The sequence below is a fragment of the Mastomys coucha genome, unplaced genomic scaffold (genome assembly GCF_008632895.1).
Source record: "Mastomys coucha isolate ucsf_1 unplaced genomic scaffold, UCSF_Mcou_1 pScaffold5, whole genome shotgun sequence".
NCBI classification, from domain to species: domain Eukaryota; kingdom Metazoa; phylum Chordata; class Mammalia; order Rodentia; family Muridae; genus Mastomys; species Mastomys coucha.
This window is the reverse complement of record NW_022196911.1, coordinates 30029409-30051853: the sequence shown is the minus strand read 5'-3', so window position 1 is coordinate 30051853 and position 22445 is coordinate 30029409. Positions and strand designations below refer to the sequence as shown.

Below are 22445 nucleotides of genomic sequence, written 5' to 3'. Positions count from 1 at the left end.
GCTGTGCAGTCTGAGCAGTTGGTGCCTCAGCTCTCTATTGCCTGTGAAAAAAGGAAGAACAATACGCTGCAGATCTAATTACAGGGAGCAAATCATTTTGAGAAAAAAAAATAATATCCAGAATAGGAAATGCAGTTACCCAGAGTGAGTCATGCCATCCATCTGAGTTCCAGATGAGAGCAGACATTCGGAGAGTGGGGGCACTGCAGGGTCCTTATGTGCTGCCCAGAGCCACGCAGCTGCACCTTGCCTCTGGTGCTGGCTGTGCGGGCACCCAGGGCTTCATCATTCCTGCCCTACTTTTATGGTTTATATGCTCTCTCTATCTGGCTATTAGTGGAAGGAACTATTATTTACCTAATATATTTTCTTTTTTAATTAACACACTTTATTTCAACTAAAGTATATTTTTCTCAAAAGATGATTTAAAAACCCATGACATTGCAATTGGATATATCACTTTTTTTCTCATTATTAAAATATAAATTGGGTGGGGTGTGTGGCTGGAGGGATGGCTCAGTGGTTAAGAGTGCTTGCTGCTCTTCCAGAGGACCGGAGTTCAGTTCCCAGCACCTACATCAAATAGCTCATAGTCACCTATAGCTCCAGCTCCGGGGCATCAGATGCTTACAGACCTCTGCACTCATTCCTACACATGTGTGCAGTCACACACAGATACATAATTATGAGTAACTAGTAAAGCAAAGCTCTCAAAACTGATAAAAAAAAAAAACCAAGTTTTAAATCATGAAGTCTTTTAAATCCCTGTATCTCGTCCATTTTGTCATCTCGGGATACTTCCTTCTGCCATTACAAGTCCGCTGGCTTTCCAGTCATGCCTGGTATACTTGCATACTGCCTGTGAAGTCAGTTGGCAAGGCTCGAGGACTCAACAGTTCTGGGTATGTGCCATGTGCATAGTCGTGGAAAGAAGCTCTTTCATTGAACGCTTGGGTCCTGCGGATTTCCCGCCCCAGGGTTTTGTGGGTACCAAAGAGATTCAGTATACACATCTAACAAGAACCTTGCTGCGCAACTTCCAACCATTTCCTTTGCCCTCTACTATACCCTAGCCCTGCCCCATGCCTCTTCCTTTCCCTCCTGTTTTATAATCCACCCTTCTCGTCACCCCTGCCTGGCTTAACTAACATCTGTTTACTTCCTCGGTCTTTCTAGTTATGGACATCACTGACATCATCAAGGGCAAGGCAGAGAGCGATGAAGAGAAGCAACATTTTATTCCCTTTCACCCGTAAGTCACTCCCGTGTGGCTCCAGGCTGTCCACCCTACTCTTATGGCTGCCCTGGGTGAACTTGTTCCTCACCTTAGTAAGGGGATAGGCAGGCCTCTAGAGAGGGCACCCTGACGTGCTAATGATCCTGAGACTTCTACTGCAGCCCTCAGGGGTGAGATGGTGGACAAGGTCAACGTGACCCTGCTTATACCTTAGATGGGTAATTAAGTAGATAATCAACCAAAGCATAAGTCATTAATTACAAGTGTAGCAGGGGCCACAGAGTGTGAAGGAGTGGCCTATTGGGAGCCCCTTTGTGGAAGCCATGTATATATGTGTGACAGGAGAAGCAGAGGCAACCAAGGAGGTAATTATAATTTTCTTTCTTGAAAATGACTCAATGTTGAGGGCAGTGTCAAGATTGAGCCCCACAAAGATCTCCAGGTGATGAAGCCAGTGACTTTGGTCAAGGTGAGTGACTAGGTCTTCTGGAGCTACTGAAGTCCTCGTTACCTTCCAGAGAAGACATTCATGTCAAAGCCATGGAGATCTCTCCTGTAACATGAATGCCTACTACTGTGGTGGTCATTGGTTGCCTCAAATTGCAGAGCCATGCTGTTAGTGAAGAGGGCGTTGCATTGCTTTCTCTGAGCTCACTTTGCACCTGAGTGGTGCTAGGTATCTCCCTTTGGAAATGTAGGACACAAGATGGAGACTCCATCAGCCATCACAGGAACATTTGTGCTCTCTTTTCCTTCCTAGGGTCTCAGCTGAGAATGATTTCCTTCACAGCCTTCTGGGCAAAGTCATAGCTTCCAAGGGAGACAGTGGAGGGCAAGGTATGGAGTCACCATCATACAGAGTCCATGTACGATGAATTTGCTGCAGCTCAGGAACCTCTGATACATCAGTAGAAGGATCCAAGTCCTGGCCTAGACAGTACAGTGGGAAGCCTGAGAGCGTGTGGTCTATAGCATTACAGACCACCCACTGAAGCATAGGATGGGCATTTCCTTCATGAATAACTGAGGAGCTGCTCTTTCCGGTGTGTCACCCTTTAAGTTACACATGATTCATCCTTACACAAGTCCTGTGAGACAGTAGCTGGTATCCTCTGAGGCTGACCCAGCTGTGTTGCCCAGAGCCCCTGGGGCTGGCCTGTTGCATCTGTGAATGTATTTGTTATTTTAGTAACAGGAGAGATGGAGGAGAGGAGATGGGAAAGGAGAAGGGGGGAAGGAGAGGGAGAAGGGGGAGGAGAGAGAGAGGGAGAGGGGAGAGCAAGAGAGAGGGAAAGAGAAAGCAAGAGAGAGCAGGTAGAAGAAGAGGAAGAGGGAGAGGGAGAAGGAGAGGGAGAGGGAGAAGGAGAGGGAGAGGGAGAGGGAGAGGGAGAGAGAGACAGAAGCAGAGAAGCTGAGTGTTCATGTGTTCTCTTCCAGGCCTTTGGGTGACCATGAAGATGTTGGTGGGTGACATCGTTCAGATCCGCAAAGACTACCCACACTTAGTGGACAGGACCACTGTGGTAGCCCGGAAGCTTGGCTTCCCAGAGATCATCATGCCAGGTGGGACACAGCTGTAGTGACCTTCCTCAAGGGAAGAGTCACAAACAGGGCTGAGGAGTCCAGTTTGTATAATTCATTATTTTTGTAAGAGTCAACTCCCTTTACTTTATTTTTTTACCTGAACAAAACGTTGTCATAAACGGAAACTTCTATTCATTCTCAATGTAAGCACAAACACACACACACACACACACACACACACACACACCGCCTTCTTCCCAATCATACTTTACAGGCACAGCTACTTTAATAAGCTTTTATGGAGCATTGCAACTTGCTTGGTCAGTCAGAAGCTCATGGATGGCATCTTTGTTTTACTATACATACTGTAATCCCATTCTACTTGGGGGTGGGGTATTGTCACTCTCGAGCTTTTAGAGTATGTTTTATAGTCTGAAGAACCCATGCTTATAGTAACATGTCCAAACACCATAGAAGGTGTTCAGGAATCCTCTCAAGTTTTTCTGTGCCTCTTCTAGTACTTAACCACGCCTTTTAATACATTCAAGATTTGCATACAGGCTTTTCAAAAGGCAGATTGTGTAATGACACGCCCTCTGGCTCACCCTTTCCTCTCCTACAGCTGAATGATGGGGGTCCAGGGTGGGGCCTGTACTGTGATTTCATTATATCTGCTATACTTGAGATCTCAATGTCTGCTGTTCACTTCCTTCCCTGTGCTCCTTTCCCTTTACCCTTAGACGCTAGGATTCATGGGAAATCCCTCAACCCCGCTTCTGTGCAACAAAAGGTCTCTCTGTGGTGGAGGGCCAAGTTTCTTTCGCTCGGTGCTTTCCTTTACCTTCCCAGAAGGTGTCACTAGAGGATGGAAATTAAATGGTTTTAACAGAGCAAACATGGCCAGTTTTGACCGCCCCACCTGGCTTTCTGCGGCTGAGATTTTCAGCATTCCGACCCCTGCTGCTTACATCTCCATCCCTCCTGTCAGGCTAAAAAAAAAAAAGCCCTTTCTAAACCGCTCGGATTTTCGTTTTATTAATGGTCCTTTCTGCTCCTCCCCATCCCCTCCACCTCTGTGGTTAGCGTCTGACTCTAACTCTGGTCTTCTCTCCATCCTCAGGGGATGTCAGGAACGACATCTACATCACTCTCTTACAAGGTGACTTTGACAAGTACACCAAGACCACACAGCGGAACGTGGAAGTGATTATGTGTGTGTGCACAGAGGATGGCAAAGTGCTACCTGTAAGGGACTCCAGGGTGCTGAGCGACAGGACCCGGGGCTGAGGGGCTGATCATAATTATCTGCTCTCTGAAGGATTAGAGTTTTGAGAAAGACATTGAGACACATGATCTATACGGTGTAGCTTGGTTAATACTTTGTTCTAGGGTCTAATTAGAGCCTATGTTAATTAGTCTTTTTACCTAGGCATTCTTCAATGTATACTTCCCTGCTGTCTCTCTCTCCCTCCCTCTCTCTCTGTGTATGTGTGAGCCCACACTTGTTTATAGGTTATCTTTTTGCAGTTAAAATGTTGTTTTCATTGAAGCCCAAGCTAGTTTAATTCAGGCAAAATCCATGGTAAAGATCAATACAGAGCCCTGGGCTGGTGTGGAGGCTCAGAATGTCTTCAAAGCAGACATTCTCAGCACTAAATCCAACTCCCCAGCGCTCAGCCAGAAATTTGGGTGGAAAGTCTTATTCGCAAATTGGTCTCCAGAGGGTTAGCAGCATGCATTCAAGAAGGCAAAGCACATGGTTCTATTTACACAGCATATGTCCTGTACAATCTTTGTCATGTGTGTTTATATCTATTTGCTTATGTTTCCTTTAAGGTTGTCAGCACTTGTGTCCAGTGTGTGGGAGGGTTTTGCTTCTGAATTCTTCCTTTCTGAATATTTAGCTGAAAATGAAATCAGCTCTCAGCAGAAGTTACAGCGTGGGCACACATCCCTCCTAGGCCACCTATAGGGAGTCAGATAGCGAAGTAAGGGAAATGTAGAAGGGTGAGCCACCAGTCCTAGCCCTAGGACCTGGAGCTCAGGCCTGCTACTATGTATCACCTTCAGCCTAAGAGTGACTAGCACCCTGAAGATAATGGTCCCAATCGTGTCAGGCTGGGTAGTGGCACAGTGTTCATCATCACCGGAAGTTCACAAAGGGAAAATAGAAGCTCCCGTGGAGTAAAACAGGTCTTAGGTTCTGTAGTTCGCAGTGGCAGAGATGGGGATTGACTCCAGTCTCCTGTAACTTTAAGAAGATTCTCCAACATATTGCCAGTTTCAAATTGAGGCTGCTAGCAGCTTTAACAAAACCCTGGGAAGACTCAGTATTGGTTTTAAATGTAAAGAAGGCTTTTACAACTGTCTTTTTGTTCTCAAAACCACTGTGGTTAATTAATTTCTGATGAGCAAAACCCAAGCATCATCCCTCTTTTGTCGGATGCTAATACTTTTCTGAAAAATAAAACAAGCGAGACATACTCGGCTTGAAAGAGCACCCGGGAAGATGGGAGGCTCTTATCTAAAAGGAAAACTTTCATTCTGGGAATGTATGGATCCTTGCACTGAAGCCAGTTTTGTCCAGTTACCTGCCCAGAGATCTTTTAAACCTTAGCCTCATCTCTAAGATGTTGGTATCACTTGCCTTCCCGCACGGGCAAAGAGCAAATTAGAAGGGACAGTTAACAGGCAAACTGACATCCTGCCTTGTGTTTGATCTATTCTTCTGTCTGCTATCACTTCTCCTTCAAGCCAGACCGGGGTGACAGACACATGTACTGCAGACAAGCATGAGGAGGAAGAGTAACTATGTGACATACTGATAATTTTCAGTTTCATACATTAGTGACGCTCTGGGGGAGTTCAGTTGACTGACAACTGCAAAGTGCTGAAGAAGCCTGTGGGAGGCTTTCCTCCCCTATTTGCAGACATGAATACCACAGCCTAATTAAGCATCCTGCAGCACATTCAGATGCCCCTGAGCTGTATGGTGGCTTTCTGTGGGAATGGTCACTCTGAAAATGGTTCTTTCTCTCCAGCCATCTTTGACAGAACAGACCTAGTAAGCCCCATTTGGATTTTTCAAGGACTTTACTGAGATTTGGAGATTCAGAGTTCAGATGTCCTGAGTTCAGTATCCTTCCTATTATTCCTGTGATCTTAGATTGGGGTTTTTATTCTTAAAAACACACAATATAGTCTCTTCTTACACAAGAGTAGATACAATAAATGTTACATACTCAATACAGGTGAGCAGGATGCAGAGATGGCTAAGAGAAACTTTAGGAAGGAATTAAGGGGGTCAAATAGGCATCCTATTCTGAAACTAGTTACCAGAGATGCTGTCAGGCCAAGCATGAAGGGTAAGGGACAGTGCGATAAAGAGATTAAGACCATGACTTGTGGGACCAGGCAGCCAGGTTCATAGCCCATCTTATCCTGCATTAGCAAAAGGGTCTTAGATTGATTCTGTGATCTCTGTGCACCCAAGAGTCTAAAGTCAGCCCCGAATGGGGCCAGTGATGGCACCTTACTCCTGTGAATGTCATATGGGGTAATCTACATAATTGGTGTCCATTAATTTGGCCATTGTTATTAGAAAGGCAATAATGAGCCCCAGGTCTGATCCTACTTGTAGGTGTGAACTGGCATTTTCCCATTGTGCAACCTTCTCGGTGTAAAGTCATTGGCATCTGTGGTATGGTATGATTTGGTCTATTGCACACATGGTTCCTGTGAAGTCACTGGGCATGTGTTAGGACCCTGAGTTTGCCAATGTGACCACGTTTCAAGGTCAAGTCTGCATTAAAGCCTCCAGGAGTCCCAATGGCCATTCAGATCTTCAACTGAAGTTGTTGACACTAGCTGGAGGCTCTCATCATTAGTCGAGGGCCATGGAAATGGGCAATATGAAGAATTCAAAACCTCATTGAGACACGCCCTTATGTATTGCCCTTTAAAAAAATGGGCTCAATTCCTGGTCAGAGTTTTTTCTTTATTTAAACATATTTAAAATTTTATTCTTTGAGATTTCCATACATGAACACAATGTAGCTTGAATAAGTCTACTCCAGTATCTCCCCTCCACCTCCTAGATGTCCCTCCTTACATCATCCTCCGAACTTCATGTATGCCTAATATTTTTAACAACAGAGTCTGTTGGATGCTGCGGTATGTGCACGGATGTAGGGCTGTCCTTTGGAGCACAGGCAGCCTACCTGGCATAGCATCCTTGAAGTCACTCTGTGAGTCTTCCCTAGGATGCTCTCCTGGCACTTCCTATATTCATGTCAGTCTTAAGTACGGAGGGTGAGCCGAGGATGGTTTTCACTGTTCTCAGAATAGCAGTGAGACCTTTTTCTCTGGCATTAGGACATAAAGATTCGTGATCAAGATAGTTTTGTGATCTCCAGTTGTCTTCTCTGAGGCAGTTTCAATCTTGCCAGAGAAAGATATATATTTTCAGATTTTTATAGGCTATGTGAGAGTCACTGAGGCTACAGAGACTGTGAGCCCATAAATGTCACCACTGTCCATCTTTCTAGGCTGGAAGGTGTGCCAACTATGAAAGAAGGACACTGCCCAAGGAGCTAGTGGGTTTCAGGTGTTGTGCCACTCAGAGCCTCAGTTTACCCAGCTGTGGAATTGTCATAACAGAAGGGATCATCAGAGGTGGTTGTGAGGTTTGAATTGAGTTGGGTGGTATGTGGTAAAGACTTAGCATGATGCTAGACATAAAGCTCTTTCTCTGGCATGGAAACCTTTAGGAAGCATGATTGAGTTTGTTGCTTATGGAAGCTCTGCAAGGCTTCATCCTGTAGCCAACAGCTTATTCCTTCATTTCCATCTCATGGCTATCTGTTCTATAGAAAGGGTGTTCAGACAGGTTTCTATGCCCTATTTTTCTTTCTAAATGGATTTTTTTTGTCAAAGGTACCATCATTCAGCACAGAAGCTATCTTAGTTACTGTCCTATTGCTGTGAAGAGACACCATGACCAAGGCAACTTACAAAAGAAAGCATTTAATTGTGGGCTTGCTTATGGTTGTAGAGGGTTAGAGTCCATGGCCATCATGGCAGGAACATGGCAACAAGCTGGCAGGCTAAGAGCCTACATCTGATCCACAAGAGGCAGGCAGAAAGAGAGAGAGAGAGAGAGAGAGAGAGAGAGAGAGAGAGAGAGAGAGAGAGAGAGAGAGAGAGAGAGAGAGAGAGAGAGAGAGAGAGAGAGAGAGAGAGAGAGAGAGAGAGAGAGGCAGGCAGGCATTGGGCCTGGCATGGACTTTTAAAATCTCAGTGCCCACCACCAGTGACTCACTTCCACAACAAAGCCACACCTCTTCCAACTAGGCCACACCTTCTAATTCTTCTCAAAGAGCTCCACCAACTGCATTCAAATCTATGAGCCTATGGGGGCCATTCCCATTCAAACCCCACAGAAGCCGAGCTCATTTCTTGCCAGTATCTGAGCAAACAGAGAAGCTTTTCAGTGTCAGTGGAAGGTCCTCTTTCCCACAGTGTAGTGTTCACAGGAGTCACAGAATTCCAACCTGTGACACACTTTGGTGACTCAGTCTGGCCACGGTCCATTGGAGCATCCTATAGAATCTGGTGACAGACCTGCCCTCATTCACCAGAAAATTCCCTGTAGGCACTCAACGGACAGCTTCAGAGGCAGCTATCCAAAACCAATCACCATGTTCCTAAAAGCTTGGAGATGTGAAGTTAAAGATGGGGAAACTGTGTCATGGAAACCACGCTTTGGCCCCTTCTGCGTGACTGTAGCTTGCGTAATGTGCCGAGGCTCAACCTGATTTGATGGACACGAAGAACAGGGAAGCGGAAAGCCAGGGATGGGGAAGTAATTCCTGAGAATTTGGAGTTGGTCACTTAGCTCCTTTTTGAAGCACCAAGGGTGGTTGGTGTGTGTGTGTGTGTGTGTGTGTGTGTGTGTGTGTGTGTACAAATATGCTCTACTGATATGCATGTTCTGTGTTCCCTTTGCTCAGAAGGCTCTTCTCATGTTTCTGTTCAAACAGCTTAGAATCTCCTTCAAGTTGCTTCACCGTCTTCATGTCTAAGGAAAATTTCCCCATTCCTCAGCTACAATTATTTTCCTCAGCTACAGTTAAACAGCCCTCCTTTACACACAGTAATCTGTCTATATGTCTGTGTGTCTATGTGTCTATCTGTCTTTGTCTGTCTGCCATCATATCCCATTGTCAGAAATGACGCCTGAACTCTTCTGAGCTCTTCCCCACAAAGCTGACATTCTGTCCAGTCCCCTAGGGCAGTGGTTCTCAACCTTACTAGTGTTATGACTCTTTAATATTGTTCTTTATGTTGCAGTAACCTACCAACCATAAAATTATTTTTGTTGCTATTTTATAACTAGTTTTGCTACTGTTATGAATCGTAATGTAAATAAATGAAAGGCAGGGTATCTGATAGGCAACCCTCATGAAAGGGGTTTTTCTGACAATCCCCAAAGTGGTCATGACCCACAGGTTGGAAACCTCTGCTCTAGACTGAAGGAAGGACAAGCCAGCCTGATATAGCTATCTCCTGAGAGGCTCTGACAGTATCTGACTAATACAGAAGTAGAGGCTCACAGCCATCCATTGAACTGAGTACAGGGTCCCCAATGAAGGAGTTAGAGAAAGGACCAAAGGAGCTGAAAGGTTTACAACCCCTTAGGAGGAACAACAATATGAACTAACTAATACCCTCAGAGCTCCTAGGGACTCAACCACCAACCAAGGAGTATACATGGTAGGAATGATTGCTCTGGCAGCATGTGTATAGTAGAGGATTGCAAAGTCGATCATCAATGGGAGAAGAAGCCCTTGGCCCTGTGAAGGTTCTGTGCCCCAGTGTAGGGGAATGTCAGGGCCAATAAGTGGGAGAGGGTGGGGTGGCAAGTTTGGGGAGGGGGGAGGCAACAGGGGTTTGTTCTTGTTTTTTTGTTTGTTGGTTTGGTTTTAGTTTTTTGTTTGTTTTGTATTTTTGTTTTTTGTTTTGGAGGGGAAACTGGGAAAGGAGAAATCATATGACATGTAAATAAAGAAAATATCTAATAAAAAATAATAATAAATTAAAAAAAACCTCTGCTCTAACATTTAGTCTAGGCATGGCCCCAGAGAGCGCCCCTCCTGTGCTTCACTGAATCACTGAAAACCTCAGCTTCTCACCTAAGCATTTTTTCCCAGATCAGATACCCAGGGGTCTTCCTGAAGCTTCCACCATCTTCCAGTGCCCAGAAGGCACTGTGGTGCATTAGTTTTGGGAGTCCATCAGGAAGGGGCTAATGTTTGTAAATGTTACAGTCATTCCCTTTTGGGTAAAAGTAGGATTAGTAAGATGGGCAGCATGCAGTAACTCCAAGGCTGTCTACCATTTACAATAGGCAGCCACATCAGTGCCTGGCAGGCTCCAGTGCATTTCAGGAGAGAAGTAATAGAATCTGCAGCTAGGCAGCTGTCACGTCTAGGCTGGGGATGACAGTGTAGAAATCCATAATGTAGAAGGGCTGTCGGAATCAGAGCCTGACAGAAGGGTTAGGGAAGGGGAAGCTGTTCTTTGACCCCCAACATTAGCCTTGGCCTTTGAGCCAAAACTGCCTACCTCAGATAATGGTAACATTATAGTGTTTCTCTCCATTTTGTCTTGGTTAGAATGCAATTTGTGTGGGAGCTGGAGACAAGCCCATGAATGAATATCACTCAGTCGTGTACTACCAAGTCAAACAGCCACGGTGGATGGAAACAGTCAAGGTAATAATGATATTAACAGTAACAATGGCGGTGAATGTTTCACAGCAAGTCAGGCATAGTGTTGTGTTTTATTTAAGTGATCCACTTATTGCTTACAAGCACTCTATGTCAAACGAGACACAGAACAAGTGAGCCACTTGCCCACAAGTCCACTGCTACTGTGGGTCAGAGCTAGGGTTGAAACCCGCACAAAGCTCAGGGTTCATGCTCCTCTGTGGTGGCAGAGAGATTAGGGGTGGACTGGTGCTATCTCTGTCCCTCTTTTAGGAGTTAAGTTTTAAAAATAGAGTGAGTTCCTTGAGGCCCAGGGTTCGTGCTCCAGCTCTACCATCCCCTCACCAGATGTTTGATCCTGGAGAAGTCAATCAACCACTCTGCAGTGTCTCCTCCTTTGTAAAATGGGAGTAATAATAACTGGAATGAAGAAATTATTTAATACAAATAGAAGACTCCATAAAGGAATGTGCACTCAGCCTATACTACTCTCTCTTGGTTGCCTTACATGGTGAGAGGTGGTTCTGTGGGATCCAAACTGGATGCGACTTTCCTTCAAGAGTCAAACACTCCCCCTTCTACATGACAGTTTAAGTCACTGTTTCAGGCACCTTCACGCCTGCTGCATTGTTCTAGTTGGTTCTCTGTTGTTACAATAAATACTAAAATCAACGGTAATTAGAGGAGGAAAGACAATTTATTTCACTCACACTTCCAGATCCCAAGCTATCAGTGATGGAAGGAGGGGCAGGAAGTTAAGCAGGCATCTGGAAGCAGGAAGCATTGAAGAATGCTATCACTGGCTGGCTCGGTGGCTTATATTCAGCTAGCTTTCTTATATAGCTCGGGACCACTTGCCCAGGCATGGTAGTGCCCACAGTTGGCTGAGCCCTCTCACATCTGTCATCAATCAAGATGATCACTCACATACGTGGCCACAGGCCAATCTGACCTGGATAGTTCTTCACCTGAGGTCACCTTTTTCCAGGTGATTGTAGGCTGCATGACTGTAGGTTGCAGTCAAGTTGGTGATAACAGGATATTGATTTAGTGACGGGGGAGGCGACGTACACAGTGGTTTCAAATGTGTAGACTTATGCCCTTTAAAGTCTTTTTTACATAAGTCTCCCAGGCCCCCAATATTCTGAAGCTACCAAGTGACATTTCATTAAAAATAGTATTCCCTGATTAAATAAATGTGACGGATGCTGATTTGAGCCAAATCTAGGCTTCAAAAGGCAGTCTTCACTTTGGGTTCTGATGTGGATGTGTTCTGCAGCACTGCAGGAAGCCAAGAGCAGTGCATTTCCTAAGCCCCACTGGCTAGAGGGCTGCTTCTTTTCCTCATAGACCCACACCCTAGACATAGCATTCTGCTGAACACACCTTAGCATTTCCTTGTCCTAATCTGTCAGGTTGGAACTTTGACAGACGTGTGGGCTTTTGACCAATATGTAAGAACATATCATGTTTTCCTTCATGGGATGACCTAGTCAGTTCTGGGTCATACTTACTGGAGGGATACAGAATGATGGGAGTATCTTTACTTGGCTCTGAGTTACATAAGTCATTGTCCATGAGAGTAAGCTGTCCTCTGAAACACCTGCACGGGCTCTGAAAGAGTAACTTAGCTGGTGTCTGGTAGCATATGCACAGTGGCCAATGAGTCTGTCACCAGTTACCTTGATCACTGAGTCAAAGTGGAGGAGGCATCCCATAGTTTTCTTGTGAACAGTGCCTAGCAACCTTTGTTGTTTTATTCAATAGGAAAGAGTGACAAAGCTTCCAGGAAAATGTGAGTCTATCCAGGGCAAAGATGATCTTGTAAAATGCTTTAGATAGAAGCGGACATATACACAAATTGCCAGGTCATTATAATAAGCAGAGGAACATCTCTGCTGGAACAAGATGTAGGAGACAACTCACTGAACAGTGAAGCATGAGCAAAGCTTCCACTGCCTTTGCTAAGCTATTAGCAGATTCTTTCTTTGGCCTGTAGACTACAGACTTAAGACAGAAACAGGACTTCTCTTTGGCAATGGTTATTCACACAATGGTCCTTGCTTTGCTGTTATTTCCTGTTTTCTATATTAGGTCTCTTTGTACACACTCTCATAAAAGACTGGGTAGGTTTTGTGCCCTGTGGACTCTCTTGCACCCTGGTTAGACTCCTTCTGTGCTAATCATTGCCATGTAACTATTATTGTCACCTGTGTGGAATGTGAGCTTGTTGGGTGCAGGGACTACCATACCTTAGCCAGGCTAGTGCCCTGCATGGCTGTAGCTCTTGGTAACCCTCAATTTTTAGGGAGGGGACAAAAGAGGCTGCAGATGCCTAGGAGTCTCTCAGCTCTTTTGCTCAGTCTGGAACACAGGCAGAATGGTGGACACTCAGTCTCAAATTTTACTTTTTGAAGCAGAAAGTGTCACAACCCACACCTCTGTCACTGAAGAGTCACCCACACAGTGCAAGCTTGTCCTCCTTTCAAATACCAGTATAATTCTTGCAGATAGCCTAGCTTGTCTGTGTTGTCCTGAACTGCTCGTGAGACTTAGGGGAGCAGTGTGCTCAAGAGCCTGGCTGAAAGCACTTCAGTTAAAGGTACCAGTGGACCAGAGGTGGTTGCGTTGGAGAGTGATGCTGAGGTCACAGGAGGGCGATTGTCCTTATGTAGGCTTTGAAAGTAAAAGCATCAGATATGTGTAAACCAAAGAAGGGATGAGTCTAGATATACACCCTGGATTAAATATATATGTATACATATGCATAAATAAATATATACACACACATATATATGCATATACACATATATGATTAGAGTGCTTTATTAGTTTGCATATTTGAGAGTCATCAAGAAAAGCCCCAAGTGGTCATTGTTAATTTTCTAAATCTAGCCGCAATGCAGGAAAAATGTGCAGGCTGCAGCTTGTATTGCATCAAACCACATGCTATAGTTATGTGACTTTTTATATCAATTTAGGGAGGTTCATTTTTCCTCGCTATAATTTATAGACCTCTTTTCATTGGCTGGGGATGCAATTTGCCAAATGGATTATATCCGATACTTTATTTTCTCCTTATAGCTAGTTCTTATGTAGTTTATTTACAGCTCATCAGTCTTGATGGATGGGAAATAAATCAGCACATACTGTTCCAAGTTAAATGGTTAGGCTGCTGAGGTGGGGGTTGGGTGGGGCCGGGGTCCCTTCAACTCATTGTCCCCTGAGTTGTTTTTTCTGCCTGCTGAGGTGGCGGTTCCTATTGAAGATATGCAGAGGATCCATTTGCGGTTCATGTTTCGACACCGGTCATCACTAGAATGTGAGTATGTCATTCGTGGTATGCCTGCCGTACCATTAAAGAGAGAGAGACAGAATGGCTGGCTGGCTGGCTCTTAGAGTTTTCATTTTCTTCTTCTTCTGTCCTTGCAACGCTGTCTCCAGCTAAAGATAAAGGAGAGAAGAACTTTGCCATGTCCTATGTGAAGCTCATGAAAGAAGACGGAACCACTCTGCATGACGGATACCACGAGTTGGTGGTTCTCAAGGTACGGGGAAATAGAGCCTGCAATAGGCAGAGCTGTGGCGGAAGAATGGTCACTAGCAGCAGGAACTCTGAAATCATACTCACCAAGGCTCATGGACTTCAACAAAACTTGCACTTGTCCGGCCCTCTGTTTCCTCTTCTTTGAGCCCTCAGTGAATCCTTATGAGGAGGCGATGAGACAGTTGCTTACACACAGGACAGTGGTGAGCAAAGGCATTGCCAGGGCTTTATTTTATTTACACTTCCAGGTGCAAGGTATCAGTGATATCAGTGATGGAAGGAGGGGCAGGAAGTCAAACAGGAATCTGGACGCAGGATCCACAGAAGAATGCTAGTTACTGGCTGGCTCCTTGGCTTATGTTCAGCTAACTTCCTTATATAGCTCAGGACCACTTGCCCAGGGCTGGTAGTGCCCACAGTGGACAATGCTGTGAAACAGTGGAAATGCTATTGTTGCAAGAGGAAAGTGGCTTCCTGGGTCTCAGTTTCAGTTTTCATTTTTCTTTCCTCCTTTTCACCTTCTTCGTGGGAGATGGGGAGAGGACATCCCCAGGGACTGAACTGAGGTGTCATGTGAGGAAAGCACGCTGTCACTGAGTTAAAGCTTCAGCTCTGTCTCATTATTCAGAAGCAGTATAGTTTATGATATTAGAACAAAACATCCAAGGCAGGCTACACTGCCATCAAAGAGGTCGGTTACACATGGAGGATACAGCACCCACACTAAGCTCTGGTGAGAGCTGCATTGGCTGTGTCACACCATTGCCAAGAGATTATGTGTGAGAAAGAGACCATATCCCAAACAGGAAGTCAGATTGGTGTGGCCAAGGTCAGGAGTTTATAACAATCCTTTCTTGAGAAGTAACCAGGATCCCAGTGAGAGCTACCTTCATTCCTTCCAAGCTCAGTGCCCCAGGGGCCCAAGGATCTCCAAAAGCTCTTGTGATTTCAACTCCACACTGGCCAGCACATGAATGTTGGAAACTGGATTAGTTACTTCTCTCATTGCTGTGACAAAATACCTGGCAAAACGCTGAAGGAAGGAAGAGAGAGAGGGAGGGTGGGACAAAAAGGAGGGAGGGAAGGAAGAAGGGAAGGAGGGAAGAAGGATTATTTGGGTTCATAATTCCAGAGTAAAATCCATCATGGTTGGAAGGTCATGGAGATAGGAACTTCGGGCAGCTGGTCACATTATATCCTGGTTAGCAAGCAGGAGATAATGGCCAGTAATTAGAGACCTAGATGTTGCCACATCTAGGGTAGATTTTCCAGCCTCAATCAATCCAATCCATTATTTATTATTTTACTATTTTTTGAGACAGGGCTTCACTATGGAATCCCACTGGCCAGCCTGGAACTCCATATGTAGACCAGGCTAACCTGGAACTCACAGACATCTGCCTGCCTCTGCCACCTAGGAGCTGGGATTAAAGATATATGCCATCACAGATGACTGATTAACTAGGACATGGAACTCACTCAGAGCCATGCCCTGAGTCTTATCCTCCAAGGGATCCTAGATCCTGTCAGGATAGCAGGTGGTACTATCACATTAAGGCCGCAGCAAGTTTTTATGGCGGTAGGTGTAGAATCTTACTAAAGATGGAGGGGTCGGGTAAGCTTTAAAGGCTATACACATGCCCACTCTTCTGAGCTTTACCTCCAAGGGTTTGGGCTGTTCACAAAATGGTGTGGGGAATGTTTTCTGGGATCTTCCCTGCGTGCTTTCCTGCTCTCAGAACAGGAGAGTACAATGACCAGGCCCAGGCTAGAGGCAAAGCATGTAGCCATGAAGTGGGCATTGCTAAGAGATGATCAGCAAGGACCAGAGAGCTTCATCTCCGATTTCTCGTCTTTCAGGCTCTACTTGCTCCAACACACATGGCCACCATAACCACGGCATGATACTTTTCCTGGAGACTCTATGCCTTTCTCAAACAGCTCCTCTCTTCTACAGCCTCTGTTTTCTCATGCGTCACACTGGAGCTTTTCTTGACTTGAAAGTCTCTCTTCTCCAACAGTCTGTGAACTTCTTGGGGGCAGCAAAGCAGCAATAGCTCATTTTCCTTTTCACTTAACTTCATCAAACCTCATTTTCTTCACCTGTGAACCGAGGGTGGCAGGATATGTTTCATATGATTACAAGCTGTAAAGAGGGTGAACCGAGGCAGAAAAGGGACCTGGTATAGATTCTGTTGCAGACGGAAGACACAGTAGGTGTGGTTTCCTAGAATGCCTACTCTCTGTTTAGAAACCATATAACTCCAATTATGTATAAGAAAGTGAGCCAGAGAGGTCAAAGAATGAATCCAAGGTGACATGGATTTGAGGGACAGAGAAGGTCCAAATCTATGTCCTTCGTCACTAATCCCCCTACTCCCCACCCCCCACCCCCCGTTTAGAATGGATTCCCTGTATTACTGATGGGCAACTACCTTTCCTTTTGTCTCAAAAATTTAAGGTGGATTCTATTATGGTCTGGGAGTTTCAACTCTCTTATAACACTTTAATACTTGCTATAGAGCCACGGCCTTTCTATTAATGTGACTTGGAGATTCCTACCTGCTTTGTGGGAAAACAACGCTACCTCATTTGCTTCTCTGATGATTTCCTTGCTGTTTCTGAACAGCACTACACTACACTACTTCCCACACTACAGTGTATGTTATTCAATCACTACAAGCGCTATGTGGCATTGCATATGTGGTCTTGCCCTGGAGCAGTAACCAAAGTGTTGTTTCTAGGGAGACAGCAAGAAAATGGAAGATGCTAGTGCTTACCTGACACTTCCTTCTTATCGACACCATGTGGAAAACAAGGGAGCCACTCTGAGCAGGAGCTCCAGCAGCGTCGGGGGCCTTTCTGTCAGCTCCCGGGATGTGTTCTCCATTTCCACCCTTGTGTGCTCAACAAAGCTCACCCAGAATGGTAATGGAATCCATTGAGAGTTGGTCTGTGCTGCTCATGTACGTGAGCATAAAGCCTAGGGGAGGCCAGGTGTAGATTGTTTAGCCAGTAATGACAAGGCTCTTTCTGAATTGCTCTCCTAGTGGGTTTGCTTGGTTTGCTGAAGTGGCGTATGAAGCCGCAACTGCTCCAGGAGAATCTAGAGAAGTTGAAGATTGTGGACGGAGAGGAAGTGGTGAAGGTCAGTGGGACTTTGCTTGTATTCATCTACCTAGTGTCAGAGCTGTAACGGGTGAGACAAAATTTTGAAGTGAGATGACTTGACCTCTGGTGACAACATGTGGCCCCAATCCGCCATGAGGAATCTCTGTTAGGAAATTCAGGCAGGCACTGAACTTTGGGCATCAAAACCACTGGCTGAATTGGGCCCTGGAAATAAACTGACTTGGATGTAGATCTCAACTCTCCCACTCCTGTGCTTCATGTCATAATATTATGACTAAGATACATTTCTCAGGATTGTTATGAGCCTTTGAAGTAATAACATTTAAAAATTACACGGCAGTCTCCTATACATAATAATAGGTGAGCAACAGCAGGTGAGACACAGGAGATTCAATATACATTAACTAATATTCTTGCTGTTACACACATCACATATAATAATATAGGAGCAGTCTGGTCTCTTAATATTGTATGAATATTGGTAGAAACACAAAAAAATATTTAGTTTGTGCTGCTGGGAAAGCATATATTAAAGACGAGAAAGAGAAAGACACCGGGGGCTTACATCTTAAGTTACGCAAATAGAAAACAATGCCAATGCCGGATACTGCTTCCTCGTGGTAGCAGACACTGGAATGTGTCTGAACTGCAGGCCTAATTAAACCAGCTCTCTTCTGCAGCTCTAGGAATTGCAGTGGGTTTCCCAGTGGTCCTGGTGATTGTGTTTCCATCAAGAATTTGCAATAGCTAGAAAGCAGAGCTCAGACATCTTTGTACGGTCACTTTGGGTCTTGAGAGACCATGGGAGATATATTTACTTATCCTTAGGAGAGTAGAGGGAGTCAAGTTTTATTTAATTTCCCAAACCTAGAGAGACAATGGCAGAATCTCCTGATCAATGCTTTAAATATACACCATTGACCAATCTGCCTAATTTAGGAATGGCAAGAGAATTCCCGCAGATCTGTTGTCTTTGGGCAGCCTAGAGAAATAAGCTTGAGGGGGGTGGATTGCATTGCCTTCTTGCTTTCTATTATTTTCTTCTTTAAAAACATCTGGTTATTGAATTTTGTTATTATATACATACAATATTATTATGTTATATATGTATTGTATACATACCTATATACCTAAATGTATACATATTATAGGCATAGAGAACTGGCAAGTGCATCTTAAAGAATTCTTGTACATGTACACCCCATCTAGCTTATGGTAATGAAGGTGCCAGAATATTGGTTGGTTTGTGGAGGGTTTCTCATAACCTTCATCAGAGGAGCCAATATTATGTGGACCATCACCATCATTGATTGGGTGTTGTTGTTGTTGGTGGTGGTGATGTTGTTTTTCTTTTCCCTTGGAGTTCACAAATACAGAGTAACTGAGGATGGGCATTGTACGTCTGAGTTATTTTATTTAATGTTTGTAGAGGTTTCCTCATTGCTGCACATGGAAGTGATTTGCATTTTTGTACGGTGCAGAATCCTGTCACTGGAAATGTCATAATATGTGTATGTGTGCCACTGGCGTGGGATCATATCATTCCAAGTCCTGTGGCTTATTCATGGAACTCTGAGCCTCTTGAATGTGGCTCAGTGGATGTGTTCTTTTGGAAGGACACCCAAGGATGAGATTTGTGGGCTATCTGCCCTCTTTCTGAGTGTAACCATTCTTCTTTCTCCAGTTCCTCCAGGACACGCTGGATGCCCTCTTCAACATCATGATGGAACACTCTCAGAGTAACGAGTATGACATCCTAGTCTTTGATGCTTTGGTAAGAGAATGGGAACAACTGTTTGGCAACATCTTTGTGAGAAAACAGAGCACATGGGCATTGTGGTTACTCCCATGAATACTGTGAGGTTTTAGAACTTTTGGCAAGGAGACTGAGTAGCTGTTTCCAGTTCATTTGAGAGTCTGAGGCTTGGCAGGTGATCTGGGTGAGTGTGGGGGTTAAGTTGTTGTTGTCAGAGTTTGGATGTCTGATTGACAGTGCATGAGACTGAGGAGTGTTAAATGACTACCTTGGCTTTCCAGGATTGCCAGGAGCTATCTGAGGCCAGCTTATAAAGCATCCAGATGTTACCCTACCACTCTTATTATCTCTTCTTGATGTCTTGTAATTAACCAGGGCCATTTTGCTCTTCCCAGTGAACTTTTCACAATGGACCTCCATCCAGATGCCCATATGGTTCCACTCTTATTTCTCTCTTGCAACTCCAATTTTTTCCATGCTATGTGGAAAGAATTATGAGAACCATCTGGGGCTGGAAGTATAGCCCTGTGTTAGAACACTTACCAGCATGTGGAGGCTCTCATCACTGTCAATCAATGAATTACTTAATACATTAGTATAACTTAGAGGAAAGAAAGACTGTTAGGGTTGTCTAGGATCAGCAAACTCTTGATGCATGCAATACCCCTGTGTCATGGATGTTTGCATTAAAGAGAATGCTTGCAGATAACTCGCTTTCTCAAGCACAGTTTGGGAAGGTCCCTAGAATGCTAGTCTTACAGGAAAGTTGTTTCATGACTAAAGGTCCTTTGATTAAATTACCAAAGGGAGTGCTGGATGTTGCATGAGCCTCCTGGAGATTCATAATGCACAGAAGCATATAACTGACTCTGGAAGTCCTGCAACAAAGAAGGCAGTCTAACGACAACCTAAGATTTCTCTTAGTTGAGTTGGAAATCCTTTTATCTTCTATTACCCCCTCTCTCTTTGGTAGAGACAATGTATTAGTGAAAATGATTAATATTCATTAGAGAGATTAACTCTCTGGCAAACGAATAGTGACAAGGGTTCAGTCATGCCAGGTGAACAGGCCCTGGGTACCCTCCGAGAGCGCCACCAATAATTCTGACTCTTCCTCAGATCTACATAATAGGACTCATTGCAGACCGGAAATTCCAGCATTTTAACACTGTATTGGAGGCTTACATCCAACAACATTTCAGTGCTACCTTGGCCTACAAGTAAGTAACTGTGTGTACAGGGATTTCCTATGCACCCGTGTTTGTCCCGGTGAGATATACGGAGTACAGAGAATTGGAGCATTTCCCATTCCCTTTTCTAGTCATCCAAGCATGGATTGGATTGATTCACATACCCTAAAAATAACCAAAACCCCAGAGATTGGGCGAATAGTTTACTGTGGAAAATAAACATGTAGGTTTTTTTTTTAGATCATTCAGCAAGTCAACTGTAATCAAGAATTTACCGGTGAGCACTGGTGCGCTTGCTCAGAAACTCAGTGTTGATTGGACGTAGGAGACCCTCCAGGGTCAAAGATGGAAACCCACAGGAAAATTTGGTGGCAGCCAGCTTATGAAGAAATCTTGAAAGATGGGTCAACTATTCCAAAGTCTGACCTACTGGCGATGAATAGCTATAGAAATTTTCTAAGCAAAGGTGCTCCATGATAATTAACAATAACATGTCTATATTGAAGAACTTGAAAAAGACATTATTGCCCTCATTCTTACTCATTCCTGATTATGCCCAGTTTTTTCCTCTTCAAAAGATTATTTTTTCTCCTCACTACTTTATCTCTACAGGCTATTTTATGGGCAGGAAGTACTTATTCGTTCCCTGTAATAAATATATTTTAAAGCAGTTATTTTTGTGCTTGCAAATGAGTCGTGAGCTTTGCTGTGCCGCCACCTTTAACCTTTGATTGAATGCCTTATAATTTCCCGAGCAAACTAATTACCATGCTGTGATTAGAGAGACATGTATTTTGAAAATATTCTCCCTTATTCAGGAAATTGATGACGGTGCTGAAGACTTACTTGGATACCTCCAGCAGGGGGGAGCAGTGTGAGCCCATCCTCAGAACGCTCAAAGCTTTGGAATACGTGTTCAAGTTCATTGTTCGCTCGAGGACGTTATTCTCACAGTGAGTATTTGTTGTGCGAGAGTGATTGATTAGCAATCAAGACAATACAACACAATAATACATATTTTTTTTACTGTAGGAGATTTTTCCTCTTACTGAAAATAGAAGAATTATTATCTTTTTTTAAAAAAGAAATTATACCAGGATTTGAGATCTGATTTGGTGGTAGACGGCTTGCGGACCATCTGTGTGGCCCTGGGCTTTATCCCTAGTACCACAAAAAAGACAAAACAAAAACAGAGAGGAAAAAAATATAGCTAGATTTTGATTAAAAAAAAAAAGACCTTGAAAATTCAAATCTAGTCTTGAGATCATGAATATATAATAATTTTGTTCTCTAAGCTCATTTGGAAAAGACAAAAGGAATAGTAACACAAGACAGTAATATTTCACCCAGTGGCTATGATGTAGGTGATTTGAGACTATTTTGTTTTGTTTAACATTCTTCATTTAAGTTAAGATTATTTAAGGAAGATTTCTAGAAGTCTGTGTTCAGTTTTGGAGGGGCTGGCAGGGGAAGAGCAGAACTCAAGCAGTTTGTCATTAATGTGCTCTTGTAGACTTTGGTGTTAGATGAATTGGTTTCTGAGGCTCTGCTGCCTACCCTGGAGATGGTCACAGCTGACAAGCATGGTTATGTGCCAGAGAACCTTACGGGACTTTGATGGTCAGGATCAGAGCTTGGCTGTGTTCCTGAAGGGCACTGGGGATGGAGATATTCAAATATGTTTATCTAACTGTAGATGGTAAAGTTAGGGAGTGTTGATCAAATGTGCATTAGATTAGTTGTATGTGTGATTGAAACTAAGAAAAAAAAATCTTCGAGTGTTATAGTGTCTAGACCAGCAGTTTTCAACACATGGGTCATGACTCCTTTGCAGGAGGAGGGTTAAACAACTCTTTCACAGTGATTGCCTATGACCATTGGAAAACATAGATATTTACATTGTGATTTATAACAGTAGTAAAATTACAATAACAAAGTAACAAGAAAAATAATTTTATAGTTGGGGGTCACCATTACATGAGGAACTGTATTGAAGGGTCACAGCATTATACTGCTTTAGACTCTTATTAGTATGAATGAAGACTACTCAACTGAAATTGACTTAAAAGAGAAACAAGATTTCATTTTTGTTCATAACATTGAAAAGCCCAGGGAGTAGATGGGGTACAGGTGTGGCTGTGTCCAGGTAGTGTCATAGGACACACCCACCCCGTCTGGATCTGGGCTCTGCTTTCATTTTGCTGGTCAATTCTGAGTCATTTTGTTCTGGTGTGGGGGCTACATAGTCTATTAGCTGAAGCTGTTCTTGCCTCCTTCTTTTTTTTTTTTT

General features: G+C 44.0%; 1 protein-coding gene across 1 annotated transcript in view; it reads left to right on the top strand.

Annotated features, from left to right (window-relative positions):
- The window catches only part of Dock2 (dedicator of cytokinesis 2), a 416864-nt gene that overhangs the window by 70246 nt on the left and 324173 nt on the right, over positions 1-22445 (top strand). Inside the window, exons 11-22 of the mRNA XM_031350584.1 lie at positions 1177-1252; positions 1998-2074; positions 2675-2800; positions 3882-4006; positions 10438-10536; positions 13780-13852; positions 13975-14078; positions 16822-17005; positions 17128-17225; positions 18894-18983; positions 20085-20185; positions 20974-21108. Of these exons, the coding sequence (XP_031206444.1) occupies positions 1177-1252; positions 1998-2074; positions 2675-2800; positions 3882-4006; positions 10438-10536; positions 13780-13852; positions 13975-14078; positions 16822-17005; positions 17128-17225; positions 18894-18983; positions 20085-20185; positions 20974-21108 (1288 nt within the window). The remainder of the gene's footprint in view (positions 1-1176; positions 1253-1997; positions 2075-2674; positions 2801-3881; positions 4007-10437; positions 10537-13779; positions 13853-13974; positions 14079-16821; positions 17006-17127; positions 17226-18893; positions 18984-20084; positions 20186-20973; positions 21109-22445) is intronic.